Below are 18442 nucleotides of genomic sequence, written 5' to 3' on the forward strand. Positions count from 1 at the left end.
CCAGACCCAATCCACACCTTCCCCGGGACACAGCCTGAGGAGAGCAAGCCCCGGGGCCCAGGCCTAATCCACACACTTGCTGGGACACAGCCTGAGGAGAGCAGGCCCTGGGGCCCAGACCCAATCTACACCTTCCCCGGGACACAGCCTGAGGAGAGCAGGCCCTGGGGCCCAGACCCAATCTACACCTTACCCGAGACACAGCCCGAGGTGAGCAGGCCCTGGGGCCCAGGCACCATCCACACCTTCCCCGGGACACAGCCTGAGGAGAGCAGGCCCTGGGGCCCAGACCCAATCCACACCTTCCCCGGGACACAGCCTGAGGAGAGCAAGCCCCGGGGCCCAGGCCTAATCCACACCCTCGCTGGGACACAGCCTGAGGAGAGCAGGCCCTGGGGCCCGGGACACAGCCTGAGGAGAGCAGGCCCTGGGGCCCAGACCCAATCTACACCTTCCCCGGGACACAGCCTGAGGAGAGCAGGCCCTGGGGCCCAGACCCAATCCACACCTACCCCGGGACACAGCCTGAGGAGAGCAGGCCCTGGGGCCCAGACCCAATCTACACCTTCCCCGGGACACAGCCTGAGGTGAGCAGGCCCTGGGGCCCAGGCACCATCCACACCTTCCCCGGGACACAGCCTGAGGAGAGCAGGCCCTGGGGCCCAGACCCAATCTACACCTTCCCCGGGACACAGCCTGAGGAGAGCAGGCCCTGGGGCCCAGACCCAATCTACACCTTCCCCGAGACACAGCCCGAGGAGAGCATGCCCTGGGGCCCAGGCACCATCCACACCTTCCCCGGGACACAGCCCGAGGAGAGCAGGCCCTGGGGCCCAGAGCCAATCCACACCTTCCCCGGGACACAGCCTGAGGAGAGCAGGCCCTGGGGCCCAGACCCGATCCACACCTTCCCCGGGACACAGCCTGAGGAGAGCAGGCCCCGGGGCCCAGGCCTAATCCACACCCTCGCTGGGACACAGCCTGAGGAGAGCAGGCCCTGGGGCCCGGGACACAGCCCGAGGAGAGCAGGCCCTGGGGCCCAGACCCAATCCACACCTACCCCGGGACACAGCCTGAGGAGAGCAGGCCCTGGGGCCCAGACCCAATCTACACCTTCCCCGGGACACAGCCTGAGGAGAGCAGGCCCTGGGGCCCAGACCCAATCCACACCTACCCCGGGACACAGCCTGAGGAGAGCAGGCCCTGGGGCCCAGACCCAATCTACACCTTCCCCGGGACACAGCCTGAGGAGAGCAGGCCCTGGGGCCCAGACCCAATCTACACCTTCCCCGAGACACAGCCCGAGGAGAGCATGCCCTGGGGCCCAGGCACCATCCACACCTTCCCCGGGACACAGGCTGAGGAGAGCAGGCCCTGGGGCCCAGAGCCAATCCACACCTTCCCCGGGACACAGCCTGAGGAGAGCAGGCCCTGGGGCCCAGACCCGATCCACACCTTCCCCGGGACACAGCCTGAGGAGAGCAGGCCCCGGGGCCCAGGCCTAATCCACACCCTCACTGGGACACAGCCTGAGGAGAGCAGGCCCTGGGGCCCGGGACACAGCCTGAGGAGAGCAGGCCCTGGGGCCCAGACCCAATCCACTCCTTCCCCGGGACACAGCCTGAGGAGAGCAGGCCCTGGGGCCCAGACCCAATCCACTCCTTCCCCGGGACACAGCCTGAGGAGAGCAGGCCCCGGGGCCCAGACCTAATCCACACCTTCCCCGGGACACAGCCTGAGGAGAGCAGGCCCTGGGGCCCAGACCTAATCCACACCTTCCCTGGGACACAGGCTGAGGAGAGAGGGCCCTGGGGCCCAGACCCAATCCACACCTTCCCTGGGACACAGCCTGAGGAGAGCAGGCCCTGGGGCCCAGACCCAATCCACACCTTCCCTGGGACACAGCCTGAGGAGAGCAGGCCCTGGGGCCCAGACCCAATCCACACCTTCCCTGGGACACAGCCTGAGGAGAGCAGGCCCTGGGGCCCATGCACCATCCACACCTTCCCAGGGACACAGCCTGAGGAGAGCAGGCCCTGGGGCCCAGGCCTAATCCACCCCTTCCCCGGGACACAGCCTGAGGAGAGCGGGCCCTGGGGCCCAGGCCTAATCCACCCCTTCCCCGGGACACAGCCTGAGGAGAGCAGGCCCTGAGGCCCAAACCCAATCCACACCCTTGCTGGGACACAGCCTGAGGAGAGCAGGCCCTGGGGCCCAGACCCAATCCACACCCTCGCTGGGACACAGCCTGAGGAGAGCAGGCCCTGGGGCCCAGACCCAATCCACTCCTTCCCCGGGACACAGCCTGAGGAGAGCAGGCCCCTGGGCCCAGACCTAATCCACACCTTCCCCAGGACACAGCCTGAGGAGAGCAGGCCCTGGGGCCCAGACCTAATCCACACCTTCCCCGGGACACAGCCTGAGGAGAGCAGGCCCTGGGGCCCAGACCTAATCCACACCTTCCCCGGGACACAGGCTGAGGAGAGCGGGCCTTGGGGCCCAGACCCAATCCACACCTTCCCCGGGACACAGGCTGAGGAGAGCGGGCCTTGGGGCCCAGACCCAATCCACACCTTCTCCGGGACACAGCTTGAGGAGAGCGGGCCCTGGGGCCCAGACCCAATCCACACCTTCCCTGGGACACAGGCTGAGGAGAGCAGGCCCTGGGGCCCAGACCCAATCCACACCTTCCCTGGGACACAGCCTGAGGAGAGCAGGCCCTGGGGCCCATGCACCATCCACACCTTCCCCGGGACACAGCCTGAGGAAAGCAGGCCCTGGGGCCCGGACCCAATCCACACCCTCCCCGAGACACAGCCGGAGGAGAGCAGGTCCCAGGGCCCAGACCCAATCCACACCTTACCTGGGACGCAGCCTGAGGAGTGCAGGCCCTGGGGCCCAGACATAATCCACACCCTTCCCGGGACACAGCCTGAGGAGAGCAGGCCCTGGGGCCCAGGCCGAATCCACCCCTTCCCCGGGACACAGCCTGAGGAGAGCAGGCCCTGAGGCCCAAACCCAATCCACACCCTTGCTGGGACACAGCCTGAGGAGAGCAGGCCCTGGGGCCCAGACCCAATCCACACCCTCGCTGGGACACAGCCTGAGGAGAGCAGGCCCTGGGGCCCAGACCCAATCCACACCTACCCCGGGACACAGCCTGAGGAGAGCAGGCCCTGGGGCCCAGACCCAATCCACACCCTCGCTGGAACACAGCCTGAGGAGAGCAGGCCCTGGGTCCAGGCACCATCCACACCCTCGCTGGGACACTATCCGAGGACAGCAGGCCAGAGGCCTTGATTTCTCAGGGAGGGCCTATAAAACAGGCCGTGCACAGGACACACCACAGTCCGAACTCCCATGACCGGCCTGAAGGCCTGCAAGCAGAGTAAAGTGAAGCAGACCTTACCTTCTGGCCTTCTTCCTCCGAATATAATGGCATCGATCGGGACTCCCTCAGGTGACTCCCAGTTCTTGTCCATGATGGGGCACTGGCTGGCGGGGGCACAGAAACGAGAGTTTGGATGTGCACATGGCTCTGGATCACCTAGTAATCATACAGGGACAGGAGGGAGAAATAAACAGTTATTAGAAAATTGTAGAATGATAGAGCAGAGCATGAGGTCATTCAGTCCATCGTACCTGTGCCAATTGTTGGGAAGATTAATCTTACCGCCCCTTACTCTTTCCCCATCACCTGTCTGACATTTCCCGCTGAAAATAATATATTTTTAAATTCATTCATGGGCTGTGGGTGTCACTGGCCAGGCCAGCATTTATTACCCATCCCTAATTGCCCTTGAGAAGGTGGTGGTGAGCTGCCTTCTTGAACCGTTGCAGTCCATGTGGGGTAGGTACACCCACAGTGCTGTTAGGAAGGGAGTTCCAGGATTTTGACCCAGTGACAGTGAAGGAACGGTGATATAGTTCCAAGTCAGGATGGTGTGTGACTTGGAGGGGAACTTGCAGGTGGTGATGTTCCCATGTATTTGCTGCCCTTGTCCTTCTAGTTAATAGAGGTTGTGTGTTTGAAAGGTGCTGTCTAAGGAGCCTTGGTACATTGCTGCAGTACATCTTGTAGATGGTACACACTGCTGCCAATGTGCGTCGGTGGTGGAGGGAGTGAATGTTTGTAGATGGGGTGCCAATCAAGCGGGCTGCTTTGTCCTGGATGGTGTCAAGCTTCTTGAGTGTTGTTGGAGCTGCACCCATCCAGGCAAGTGGAGAGTATTCCATCACACTCCTGACTTGTGCCTTGTAGATGGTGGACAGGCATTGAGGAGTCAGGAGGTGAGTTACTCGCCTCAGGATTCTTAGCCTCTGACCTGCTCTTGTAGCCATGGTATTTATATGGCTACTCCAGTTCAGTTTCTGGTCAATGGTAGCCCCTAGGATGTTGATAGTGGGGGATTCAGTGATGGTAATGCCATTGAATGTCAAGGGGAGATGGTTAGATTCTCTCTTGTTGGAGATGGTCATTGCCTGGTACTTGTGTGGTGTGAATGTTACTTGCCACTTATCAGCCCAAGCCTGGATATTGTCCAGATCTTGCTGCATTTCTACACGGACTGCTTCAGTATCTGAGGAGTCACGAATGGTGCTGAACATTGTGCAATCATCAGCGAACATCCCCACTTCTGACCTTATGATTGAAGGAAGGTCATTGATGAAGCAGCTGAAGATGGTTGGGCCTAGGACACTACCCTGAGGAACTCCTGCAGTGATGTCCTGGAGCTCAGATGATTGACCTCCAACAACCACAACCATCTTCCTTTGTACTAGGTATGACTCCAACCAGCGGAGGGTTTTCCCCCGATTCCCATTGACCTCAGTTTTGCTCGGGCTCCTTGATGCCATACTCGGTCAAATGCTGCCTTGATGTCAAGGGCAGTCACTCTCACCTCACCTCTGGAGTTCAGCTCTTTTGTCCATGTTTGAACCAAGGCTGTAATGAGGTCAGGAGCTGAGTGGCCCTGGCGGAACTCAAACTGAGTGTCACTGAGCAGGTTATTGCTAAGCAAGTGCCGCTTGATAGCACTGTTAATGACACCTTCCATCACTTTACTGATGATTGAGAGTAGACTGATGGGGCAGTAATTGGTCGGGTTGGATTTGTCCTGTTTTTGTGTACTGGACATACCTGGGCAATTTTCCACATTGCAGGGTAGATGCCAGTGTTGTAGCTGTACTGGAACAGCTTGGCTGGGGGCGCAGCAAGTTCTGGAGCACAGGTCTTCAGTACTATTGCCGGAATATTTTCAGGGCCCATAGTCTTTGCAGTATCCAGTGCCTTCAGTCATTTCTTGATATCACGTGGAGTGAATCGAATTGGCTGAAGTCTGGCATTTGTGATGCTGGGGACTTCAGGAGGAGGCTGAGATGGATCATCAACTCGGCACTTCTGGCTGAAGATTGTTGAAAATGCTTCAGCCTTATCTTTCGCACTGATGTGCTGGGCTCCCCCATCATTGAGGATGGGGATATTTGTGGAGCCACCTCCTCCAGTTAGTTGTTTAATTGTCCACCACCATTCACGGCTGGATGTGGCAGGACTGCAGAGCTTAGATCTGATCCGTTGGTTATGGGATCACTTAGCTCTGTCTATCACATGCTGCTTACGCAGTTTGGAACGCAGATAGTCCTGTGTTGTAGCTTCACCAGGTTGACACCTCATTTTGAGGTATGCCTGGTGCTGCTCCTGGCATGCCCTCCTGCACTCCATTGAACCAGGGTTGGTCTCCTGGCTTGATGGTAATGGTAGAGTGGGGGATATGCTGGGCCATGAGGTTACAGATTGTGGTTGAGTACAATTCTGCTGCTGCTGATGGCCCACAGCGCCTCATGGATGCCCAGTTTTACATTGCTAGATCTGTTTGAAATCTATCCTATTTAGCACGGTGATAGTGCCACACAACACGATGGAGGGAATCCTCAATGTGAAGGCGGGACTTCGTCTCCACAAGGACCGTGCGGTGGTCACTCCTACCAATACTGTCATGGACAGATGCATCTGCGGCAGGCAGATTGGTGAGGACGAGGTCAAGTATGTTCTTCCCTCGTGTTGGTTCCCTCAACACCTGTCGCAGACCCAGTCCAGAGTCATAGAGTCGTACACCATAGAAACAGGCCCTTCGGCCCACCACGTCCATGCAGACCACAATGCCTATCTATACTAATCCCACCTGCCTGCATTAATTCCATATCCCTCTATGCCTTGCTCATTCAAGTACCTGTCCAGATGCCTCTTAAATGTTGCTCCTGTTCCTGCCTCCACCACCTCCTCAGGCAGCTCATTCCAGATACCCACTATTCTTTGTGTGAAGGATTTACCCCTTTGATCCCCTTTAAACCTCCTCCCTCTCACCTTAAATCTATGCTCTCTAGTTTTAGTCACCCCTACCATGGGAAACAGACTCTGGCTATCTACCCTATCTATGCCTCTCATCATTTTAGATACCTCTATCATGTCCCCTCTCAGCCTCCTTCGCTCCAGGGAAAACAGACCCAGTCTATCCAATCTCTCTTTATAACTCAAGCCCTCCAAACCAGGCAACATCCTTGTGAATCTTTTCTGCACCCTCTCTAGCTTAATCACATCTTTCCTGTAGTGCGGTGACCAGAACTGCACACAGTACTCCAAATGCAGCCAAACCAACGTTATGTACAACTGTAACATGATGTCCCAACTCTTGTACTCAATGCCTCGGCCAATGAAGGCAAGCATGCCATACGCCTTCTTCACCACCCTGTCTACCTGTGTTGCCACTTTCAGGGAACTATGTACTTGCACCCCATGGTCTCTCTGCTCAACAACACTCCTCAGGGCCCTACCATTCACTGTATATGTCCTGCCCTGGTTTAACTTCCCAAAATGCATCACTTCGCACTTGTCTGCGTTAAATTCCATTTGTCACTCCCTTGTCCACTTTCCCAGTTGATCTATATCCTGTTGTAACCTTAGACAACCTTCTTCACTGTCCACTATACCACCAATTTTAGTGTCATCTGAAAACTTACTAATCATGCCCCCTACATTCACATCCAAATCATTAATATATATTTATTTATTTAGAGATACAGCACTGAAACAGGCCCTTCGGCCCACCGAGTCTGTGCCAACCAACAACCACCCATTTATACTAACCCGACAGTAATCCCATATTCCCTACCGCCTACCTACACTAGGGGCAATTTACAATGGCCAATTTACCTATCACCGATGACAAACAACAGAGGGCCCAGCATCGATCCCTGCGGTACACCACTGGTCACCGGCCTCCAATCTGAAAAACAACCCTCCACTACCACCCTCTGCCTCCTGTCACCAAGCCAATTTTGTATCCAATTTGCTAGCTCACCCTGGATCCCATGTGTTTGAACCTTCTGGACCAGCCTACCATGCGGGACCTTGTCAAAGGCCTTGCTAAAGTCCATGTAAACAACGTCCATCGCCCTGCCCTCGTCAATCCTCTTGATCACCTCCTCGAAAAACTCAAATTCGTGAGACATGATTTCCCACGCACAAAGCCATGCTGACTATCCCTAATCAGACCATGCCTTTCCAAATGCATATAAATCCTGTCTCTCAGAATCCCTTCCCGTAACTTTCCCACCACTGGTGTAAGGCTCACCGGCCTGTAGTTCCCTGGCTTATCCCTGCTGCCCTTCTTAAATAAAGGCACAACATTAGCTCTCCTCCAGTCTTCCAGTATCTCACCCGTGGCTAACGATGATACAAAAATCTCTGCCAGGGCCCCAGCAATCTCCTCCCTTGCTTCCCATAGCATCCTAGGATACACCTGGTCAGGTCCTGGGGATTTATCCACCTTAATGCGCTTCAAAACCTCCAACACCTCCTCCTTTGTAATGTTGATATGCTCCAGGATATCGCTGTTCCCTCCCTTGAACTCACTAGCTTCCGTGACCTTCTCCACGGTAAATACAGACGAGAAGTATTCATTTAAGACCTCGCCCATTTCCCGTGGCTCCACACATAGATTACCACACTGATCCTTAAGGGGAACCTACTCTCTCCCTAGGTACCCTTTTACTCTTAATATACTTACAGAATCTTTTAGGATTCTCTTTTATCTTATCTGCCAGGGAAATCTCATGGCCCCTTTTCGCCCTCCTAATTTCCTTCTTAAGTGTACTCCTACATCCCCTATACTCCTCGAGGGACTCACTCGATCCCAGCTGCCTATACCTGACATATGCCTCCTTCTTTGTCCTGACCAGACCCTCAATATCCCTCGTCAACCAAGGTTCCCTAAACATGGCAGCCTTGCCCTTCCATCTAACAGGAACATGCCGGCCCTGAACTCTTCCTATCTCACTTTTAAAAGCCTCCCACTTGCCAGACGTCCCTTCACCTGTAAACGGCCTCTCCCATTCAACATTTGAGAGTTACTGTCTGATACCATCGAAATTAGCCTTCCCCCAATTTAGGACTTCAACCTGAGGACCAGTCCTATCCTTTTCCATAACTATCTTGAAGCTAATAGAGTTATGGTCACTGGTCCCAAAGTGCTCCCCCACTGACACATCAACCACCTGCCCATCCTCATTTCCTAAGAGGAGGTCGAGTGTAACTCCTTCTCTAGTAGGGCCATCCACATACTGCTTCAGAAAACTATCCTGGACACACTTAACAAATTCTTCCCCATCTGATCCCTTAGCACTAAGGCAGTCCCAGTCAATATTAGGGAAGTTAAAATCACCTACTATTACAACCCTATAATTCCTACACCTATCTGTGAATTCCCTACATATCTGCTCCTCCACTTCCCTCTAACTATTGGGGGGCCTATAGTATAATCCCATCAAATTGATCACCCCTTTCTTATTTCTAAGTTCTACCCATACGGCCTCGCTGGACATTCCCCCCGGGATATCCTCTCTAAGTACTGCCGTGATGTCTTCCCTAATCAATAGTGCAACTCCCCCTCCTCTCTTACCTCCACCTCTGTCACGCTGGAAGGATTGGTACCCCGGAACATTGAGCTGCCAGTCCTGCCCATCCCTCAACCACGTTTCCGTAATAGCTATAATATCACAATCCCATGTACCGATCCATGCTCTGAGTTCATCTGCCTTACCTGTAAGGCTTCTTGCATTAAAGTAAATGCAGTTTAACCTACCAGATCTTCCACGCTCCCTGTCCTGCCCCTGCCCAGCCTGCCTACTGGACTTGCTTGCTTTAACCTCTACATTTGCCTCAACTATTTCATCTGAGAGACTACTACTTTGGATCCCACCCCCCTGCAAGACTAGTTTAAACCCTCCCAAGTAGTAACAGCAAACCTCCCCGCAAGGATATTAGTGCCCCTCCAGTTTAGATACAACCCGTCCTTCTTGTACAGGTCACCTCTGCACCAGAAGTGATCCCAATGATCCAAGTATCTGAAGCCCTCCCGCCTACACCAGCTCTTCAGCCACGCATTCATTTGCCTAATCCTCCTATTTCTACCCTCACTAGCACGTGGCACAGGGAGTAATCCTGAGATTACTACCCGAGAGGTCCTGCTTTTTAACCTTCTGCCTAACTCCCTATATTCACTTTTCAGGACCTCATCTCTCTTCCTGCCTATGTCGTTAGTACCAATATGGACCACGACCTCTGGCTGCTCACCCTCCCCTTTCAGAATGTCCTGCAGTCGCTCAGAGACATCCTTGACCCTAGCACCAGGAAGGCAACATACCATCCTGGAGTCTCGTTTGTGGCCACAGAAACGCCTATCTGCACCCCTTACGATAGAATCCCCTATCACTATAGCTCTTCCAACCCTTTTCCTCCCCTGCTGTGCAGCAGAGCCCTCCGTGGTGACACAGACCTAGCTGTTGCTGCTTTCCCCTGGGAGGTCATTCCCCCCCAACAGTATCCAAAGCGGTATATCTGTTTGATATGGGGATGGTCACAGGGGACTCCTGCACTACCTGCCTGTGCCTACTACTCTGTCTGGTGGTCACCCATCTCTTTTCTACCTGTGCTGACATTACCTGCGGTGTGACCACCTCACTAAACATGCGATCCACGTCAGGCAGCTATGTCCTTTAGGATTCGGCCAGCTCGGTCAGCAGTGGTGCTACCGAGTTACTCTTGGTGATGGACATTGAAGTTCCCCCACCCAGAGTACATTTTGTGCCCTTGCCACCCTCAGTGCTTCCTCCAAGTGGTGTTCAACATGGAGGAGTACTGACTCATCAGCTGAGGGAGGGCGGTAGGTGGTAATCAGCAGGAGGTTACCTTGCCCATGTTTGACCTGATGCCATGAGACTTCATGGGGTCCGGAGTCGATGTTGAGGACTCCCAGGGTAACTCCCTCCCTACTGTATACCACTGTCCCGCCACCTCTGCTGGGTCTGTCCTGCCGGTGGGACAGGACATACCCGGGGATGGTGATGGCAGTGTCTGGGACATTGTCTGTAAGGTATGATTCCGTGAGTATGACTATGTCAGGCTGTTGCTTGACTAGTCTGTGGGACAGCTCTCCCAACTTTGGCACAAGCCCCCAAATGTTAGTAAGGAGGACTTTGCAGGGTCGACAGGGCTGGGTTTGCCGTTGTCGTTTCCGGTGTCTCGGTCGATGCCGGGTGGTCCGTCCGGTTTCATTCCTTTTTATTGACTTCGTAGCGGTTAGGTACAACTGAGTGTCTTGCTAGGCCATTTCAGAGGGCATGTAAGAGTTAACCACATTGCTGTGGGTCTGGAGTCACATGTAGGCCAGACCAGGTAAGAACAGCAGATTTCCTTCCCGAAAGGACATTAGTGAACCAGATGGGTTTTTACAACAATCGACAATGGTTTCATGGCCATCCTTAGACTAGCTTTTAATTCCAGATTTATTAATTACATTCAAATTCCACCTTCAGCCAGGGTGGGCTTTGAACCCATGTCCCCAGAGCAACACCCTGAGACTCTCAGTTACCAGCCCAGTGACAATATCACTACACTACCGCCTCCTCTAATTAGCCAATTCCCTTTTGGAAGTTAGTATTGAATCCGCTTCAACCGCCCTTTCAGTACAGAAACAGTCTGTTCGGCCCATCTGCTCCCTGCTGCTGTTTCTGCTCCACATGTGACTACTCCCACCCCCTCTTCATCTCCCACCATCACCATATACTGCTAATCCTCTCTCCCTTGTGTGTTTATCCAGCTTCCCCCTTAAACACATCGACACTGTTCACCTCAACCACTCCCTGTGATAGTGAGTTCCACATTCTCCCCACTCCCCGTGATAGTGAGTTCCACATTCTCCCCACTCCCTGTGACAGTGAGTTCCACATTCTCCCCACTCCCCGTGATAGTGAGTTCCACATTCTCCCCACTCCCCGTGATAGTGAGTTCCACATTCTCCCCACTCCCCGTGATAGCGAGTTCCACATTCTCCCCACACCCCGTGATAGTGAGTTCCACATTCTCCCCACTCCCTGTGACAGTGAGTTCCACATTCTCCCCACTCCCCGTGATAGTGAGTTCCACATTCTCCCCACTCCCTGTGATAGTGAGTTCCACATTCTCCCCACTCCCCGTGATAGTGAGTTCCACATTCTCCCCACTCCCTGTGATAGTGAGTTCCACATTCTCCCCACTCCCCGTGATAGTGAGTTCCACATTCTCCCCACTCCCTGTGATAGCGAGTTCCACATTCTCCCCACTCCCTGTGATAGCGATTTCCACATTCTCCCCATTCCCCGTGATAGTGAGTTCCACATTCTCCCCATTCCCCGTGATAGTGAGTTCCACATTCTCCCCACTCCCTGTGATAGTGAGTTCCACATTCTCCCCACTCCCCGTGATAGCGAGTTCCACATTCTCCCCATTCCCTGTGATAGCGAGTTCCACATTCTCCCCACTCCCAGTGATAGCGAGTTCCACATTCTCCCCACTCCCTGTGATAGTGAGTTCCACATTCTCCCCACTCCCAGTGATAGTGAGTTCCACATTCTCCCCACTCCCTGCGATAGTGAGTTCCACATTCTCCCCACTCCCTGTGATAGCGAGTTCCACATTCTCCCCACTCCCTGTGATAGTGAGTTCCACATTCTCCCCACTCCCTGTGATAGTGAGTTCCACATTCTCCCCACTCCCCGTGATAGCGAGTTCCACATTCTCCCCACTCCCCGTGATAGTGAGTTCCACATTCTCCCCACTCCCTGTGATAGTGAGTTCCACATTCTCCCCACTCCCTGTGATAGTGAGTTCCACATTCTCCCCACTCCCCGTGATAGCGAGTTCCACATTCTCCCCACTCCCCGTGATAGTGAGTTCCACATTCTCCCCACTCCCTGTGATAGTGAGTTCCACATTCTCCCCACTCCCCGTGATAGCGAGTTCCACATTCTCCCCACTCCCTGTGATAGTGAGTTCCACATTCTCCCCACTCCCTGTGATAGTGAGTTCCACATTCTCCCCACTCCCCGTGATAGCGAGTTCCACATTCTCCCCACTCCCTGTGATAGTGAGTTCCACATTCTCCCCACTCCCTGTGATAGTGAGTTCCACATTCTCCCCACTCCCCGTGATAGCGAGTTCCACATTCTCCCCATTCCCTGTGATAGTGAGTTCCACATTCTCCCCACTCCCAGTGATAGTGAGTTCCACATTCTCCCCACTCCCCGTGATAGTGAGTTCCACATTCTCCCCACTCCCTGTGATAGCGATTTCCACATTCTCCCCACTCCCCGTGATAGTGAGTTCCACATTCTGCCCATTCCCCGTGATAGTGAGTTCCACATTCCCCCCACTCCCTGTGATAGTGAGTTCCACATTCTCCCCACTCCCCGTGATAGCGAGTTCCACATTCTCCCCATTCCCTGTGATAGTGAGTTCCACATTCTCCCCACTCCCCGTGATAGTGAGTTCCACATTCTCCCCACTCCCTGTGATGGTGAGTTCCACATTCTCCCCATTCCCTGTGATAGTGAGTTCCACATTCTCCCCATTCCCTGTGAGAGTGAGTTCCACATTCTCCCTACTCCCTGTGATAGCGAGTTCCACATTCTCCCCACTCCCCGTGATAGTGAGTTCCAAATTCTCCCCTCTCCCTGTGAGAGTGAGTTCCACATTCTCCCCATTCCCTGTGAGAGTGAGTTCCACATTCTCCCCACTCCCTGTAATAGCGAGTTCCACATTCTGCCCACTCCCCGTGATAGTGAGTTCCACATTCTCCCCACTCCCCGTGATAGTGAGTTCCACATTCTCCCCACTCCCTGTGATAGTGAGTTCCACATTCTCCCCACTCCCCGTGATAGTGAGTTCCACATTCTCCCCATTCCCTGTGAGAGTGAGTTCCACATTCTGCCCACTCCCCGTGATAGTGAGTTCCACATTCTCCCCACTCCCCGTGATAGTGAGTTCCACATTCTCCCCACTCCCCGTGATAGTGAGTTCCACATTCTCCCCATTCCCCGTGAGAGTGAGTTCCACATTCTGCCCACTCCCTGTGATAGCGAGTTCCACATTCTCCCCACTCCCCGTGATAGCGAGTTCCACATTCTCCCCACTCCCTGTGATAGTGAGTTCCACATTCTCCCCACTCCCTGTGACAGTGAGTTCCACATTCTCCCCACTCCCCGTGATAGTGAGTTCCACATTCTCCCCACTCCCTGTGATAGTGAGTTCCACATTCTCCCCACTCCCTGTGATAGTGAGTTCCACATTCTCCCCACTCCCTGTGATAGTGAGTTCCACATTCTCCCCACTCCCTGTGATAGTGAGTTCCACATTCTCCCCACTCCCTGTGATAGTGAGTTCCACATTCTCCCCACTCCCTGTGATAGTGAGTTCCACATTCTCCCCACTCCCTGTGATAGTGAGTTCCACATTCTGCCCATTCCCTGTGATAGTGAGTTCCACATTCTCCCCACTCCCCGTGATAGTGAGTTCCACATTCTCCCCACTCCCTGTAATAGTGAGTTCCACATTCTCCCCATCCCTGTGATAGTGAGTTCCACATTCTCCCCACTCCCTGTGATAGTGAGTTCCACATTCTCCCCACTCCCCGTGATAGTGAGTTCCACATTCTCCCCACTTGCCGTGATAGTGAGTTCCACATTCTCCCCATCCCTGTGATAGTGAGTTCCACATTCTCCCCACTCCCTGTGATAGTGAGTTCCACATTCTCCCGACTCCCCGTGATAGTGAGTTACACATTCTCCCCACTCCCCGTGATAGTGAGTTCCACATTCTCCCCACTCCCTGTGATAGTGAGTTCCACATTCTCCCTACTCCCCGTGATAGTGAGTTCCACATTCTCCCCACTCCCTGTGATAGCGATTTCCACATTCTCCCCACTCCCTGTGATAGTGAGTTCCACATTCTCCCCACTCCCTGTGATAGCGAGTTCCACATTCTCCCCACTCCCTGTGATAGCGAGTTCCACATTCTCCCCACTCCCAGTGATAGCGAGTTCCACATTCTCCCCACTCCCTGTGATAGCGAGTTCCACATTCTCCCCACTCCCTGTGATAGTGAGTTCCACATTCTCCCCACTCCCAGTGATAGTGAGTTCCACATTCTCCCCACTCCCTGTGATAGCGAGTTCCACATTCTCCCCACTCCCTGTGATAGAGAGTTCCACATTCTCCCCACTCCCTGTGATAGTGAGTTCCACATTCTCCCCACTCCCAGTGATAGTGAGTTCCACATTCTCCCCACTCCCCGTGATAGTGAGTTCCACATTCTCCCCACTCCCCGTGATAGCGATTTCCACATTCTCCCCACTCCCCGTGATAGTGAGTTCCACATTCTGCCCATTCCCCGTGATAGTGAGTTCCACATTCCCCCCACTCCCTGTGATAGTGAGTTCCACATTCTCCCCACTCCCCGTGATAGCGAGTTCCACATTCTCCCCATTCCCTGTGATAGTGAGTTCCACATTCTCCCCACTCCCCGTGATAGTGAGTTCCACATTCTCCCCACTCCCTGTGATAGCGAGTTCCACATTCTCCCCACTCCCCGTGATAGTGAGTTCCAAATTCTCCCCACTCCCTGTGATGGTGAGTTCCACATTCTCCCCATTCCCTGTGAGAGTGAGTTCCACATTCTGCCCACTCCCTGTGATAGTGAGTTCCACATTCTCCCCTCTCCCTGTGAGAGTGAGTTCCACATTCTCCCCATTCCCTGTGAGAGTGAGTTCCACATTCTCCCCACTCCCTGTGATAGTGAGTTCCACATTCTCCCCTCTCCCTGTGAGAGTGAGTTCCACATTCTCCCCACTCCCTGTAATAGCGAGTTCCACATTCTCCCCATTCCCTGTGATAGTGAGTTCCACATTCTCCCCACTCCCCGTGATAGTGAGTTCCACATTCTCCCCACTCCCTGTGATAGCGAGTTCCACATTCTCCCCACTCCCCGTGATAGCGAGTTCCACATTCTCCCCACTCCCCGTGATAGTGAGTTCCACATTCTCCCCATTCCCTGTGAGAGTGAGTTCCACATTCTGCCCACTCCCCGTGATAGTGAGTTCCACATTCTCCCCACTCCCCGTGATAGTGAGTTCCACATTCTCCCCACTCCCCGTGATAGTGAGTTCCACATTCTCCCCATTCCCCGTGAGAGTGAGTTCCACATTCTGCCCACTCCCTGTGATAGCGAGTTCCACATTCTCCCCACTCCCTGTGATAGTGAGTTCCACATTCTCCCCACTCCCTGTGATAGAGAGTTCCACATTCTCCCCACTCCCCGTGATAGAGAGTTCCACATTCTCCCCACTCCCCGTGATAGAGAGTTCCACATTCTCCCCATTCCCTGTGATAGTGAGTTCCACATTCTCCCCACTCCCCGTGATAGCGAGTTCCACACTCTCCCCACTCCCTGTGATAGTGAGTTCCACATTCTCCCCACTCCCCGTGATAGTGAGTTCCACATTCTCCCCACTCCCTGTGATAGTGAGTTCCACATTCTCCCCACTCCCTGTGATAGTGAGTTCCACATTCTCCCCACTCCCCGTGATAGTGAGTTCCTCATTCTCCCCACTCCCTGTGATAGTGAGTTCCACATTCTCCCCACTCCCTGTGATAGTGAGTTCCACATTCTCCCCACTCCCCGTGATAGTGAGTTCCTCATTCTCCCCACTCCCTGTGACAGTGAGTTCCACATTCTCCCCACTCCCCGTGATAGAGAGTTCCACATTCTCCCCATTCCCTGTGATAGTGAGTTCCACATTCTCCCCCATTCCCTGTGATAGTGAGTTCCACATTCTCCCCACTCCCCGTGATAGAGAGTTCCACATTCTCCCCATTCCCTGTGATAGTGAGTTCCACATTCTCTCCACTCCCTGTGATAGTGAGTTCCACATTCTCCCCACTCCCCGTGATAGCGAGTTCCACATTCTCCCCACTCCCTGTGATAGTGAGTTCCACATTCTCCCCACTCCCCGTGATAGTGAGTTCCACATTCTCCCCACTCCCCGTGATAGTGAGTTCCACATTCTCCCCACTCCCTGTGATAGCGAGTTCCACATTCTCCCCCACTCCCTGTGATAGTGAGTTCCAAATTCTCCCCACTCCCCGTGATAGTGAGTTCCACATTCTCCCCACTCCCCGTGATAGTGAGTTCCAAATTCTCCCCACTCCCCGTGATAGTGAGTTCCACATTCTCCCCACTCCCCGTGATAGTGAGTTCCAAATTCTCCCCACTCCCCGTGATAGTGAGTTCCACATTCTCCCCACTCCCCGTGATAGTGAGTTCCACATTCTCCCCACTCCCTGTGATAGCGAGTTCCACATTCTCCCCCACTCCCTGTGATAGTGAGTTCCACATTCTCCCCACTCCCTGTGATAGTGAGTTCCACATTCTCCCCACTCCCTGTGATAGTGAGTTCCACATTCTCCCCACTCCCTGTGATAGTGAGTTCCACATTCTCCCCACTCCCTGTGATAGTGAGTTCCACATTCTCCCCACTCCCTGTGATAGTGAGTTCCACATTCTCCCCACTCCCTGTGATAGTGAGTTCCACATTCTCCCCACTCCCTGTGATAGTGAGTTCCACATTCTCCCACTCCCTGTGATAGTGAGTTCCACATTCTCCCCACTCTCCGTGATAGTGAGTTCCACATTCTCCCCACTCTCCGTGATAGTGTATTCCGGAGACAGGAACTGTACACAGTGCTCCGAGTGTGATCCGGAGACAGGAAATGTACACAGTGCTCCGAGTGTGATCAGGAGACAGGAAATGTACACAGTGCTCCCAGTGTGATATAGAGACAGGAACTGTACACAGTGCTCCCAGTGCGATATGGAAACTGGAACTGTACACAGTGCTCCGAGTGTGATACGGAGACTGGAACTGTGCACAGTGCTCCCAGTGTGATATGGAGACAGGAACTGTACACAGTGTTCCGAGTGTGATATGGAGACTGGAACTGTACACAGTGCTCCCAGTGCGATATGGAAACTGGAACTGTACACAGTGCTCCGAGTGTGATACGGAGACTGGAACTGTACACAGTGCCCCGAGTGTGATACCGAGACAGGAACTGTACACAGTGTTCCGAGTGTGATATGGAGACTGGAACTGTACACAGTGTTCCGAGTGTGATGTGGAGACAGGAACTGTACACAGTGTTCCCAGTGTGATATGGAGACAGGAACTGTACACAGTGCTCCGAGTGTGATATGGAGACAGGAACTGTACACAGTGTTCCGAGTGTGATATGGAGACTGGAACTGTACACAGTGCTCCCAGTGTGATATGGAGACAGGAACTGTACACAGTGCTCCCAGTGTGATTATGGAAACAGGAACTGTACACAGTGTTCCCAGTGTGATATGGAGACTGGAACTGTACACAGTGCTCCCAGTGTGATATGGAGACTGGAACTGTACACAGTGCTCCCAGTGTGATATGGAGACTGGAACTGTACACAGTGCTCCCAGTGTGATATGGAGACTGGAACTGTACACAGTGCTCCCAGTGTGATATGGAGACTGGAACTGTACACAGTGCTCCGAGTGTGATATGGAGACTGGAACTGTACACAGTGCTCAGAGTGTGATATGGAGACTGGAACTGTACACAGTGCTCCGAGTGTGATATGGAGACTGGAACTGTACACAGTGCTCAGAGTGTGATATGGAGACTGGAACTGTACACAGTGCTCCGAATGTGATATGGAGACTGGAACTGTACACAGTGCTCCCAGTGTGATATGGAAACTGGAACTGTACACAGTGCTCCGAGTGTGATATGGAGACTGGAACTGTACACAGTGCTCCGAGTGTGATATGGAAACTGGAACTGTACACAGTGCTCCCAGTGTGATATGGAAACTGGAACTGTACACAGTGCTCCCAGTGTGATATGGAAACTGGAACTGTACACAGTGCTCCCAGTGTGATATGGAGACTGGAACTGTACACAGTGCTCCCAGTGTGATATGGAGACTGGAACTGTACACAGTGCTCCCAGTGTGATATGGAGACTGGAACTGTACACAG

The 18442-nt window shown here is 53.7% G+C and overlaps 1 protein-coding gene across 1 annotated transcript in view; it reads right to left on the minus strand.

The window, feature by feature from the left end:
- LOC137359135 (phosphoenolpyruvate carboxykinase [GTP], mitochondrial-like) overlaps window positions 1–18442 on the minus strand; it is a gene marked incomplete at its 5' end in the record, with an annotated part of 49578 nt that overhangs the window by 16284 nt on the left and 14852 nt on the right. Inside the window, one exon of the mRNA XM_068025211.1 lies at window positions 3410–3547. Coding sequence (XP_067881312.1) covers window positions 3410–3547 — 138 coding nt within the window. The remainder of the gene's footprint in view (window positions 1–3409; window positions 3548–18442) is intronic.

The sequence above is a fragment of the Heterodontus francisci genome, unplaced genomic scaffold (genome assembly GCF_036365525.1).
Source record: "Heterodontus francisci isolate sHetFra1 unplaced genomic scaffold, sHetFra1.hap1 HAP1_SCAFFOLD_1235, whole genome shotgun sequence".
Taxonomy (NCBI): Eukaryota; Metazoa; Chordata; class Chondrichthyes; order Heterodontiformes; family Heterodontidae; genus Heterodontus; species Heterodontus francisci.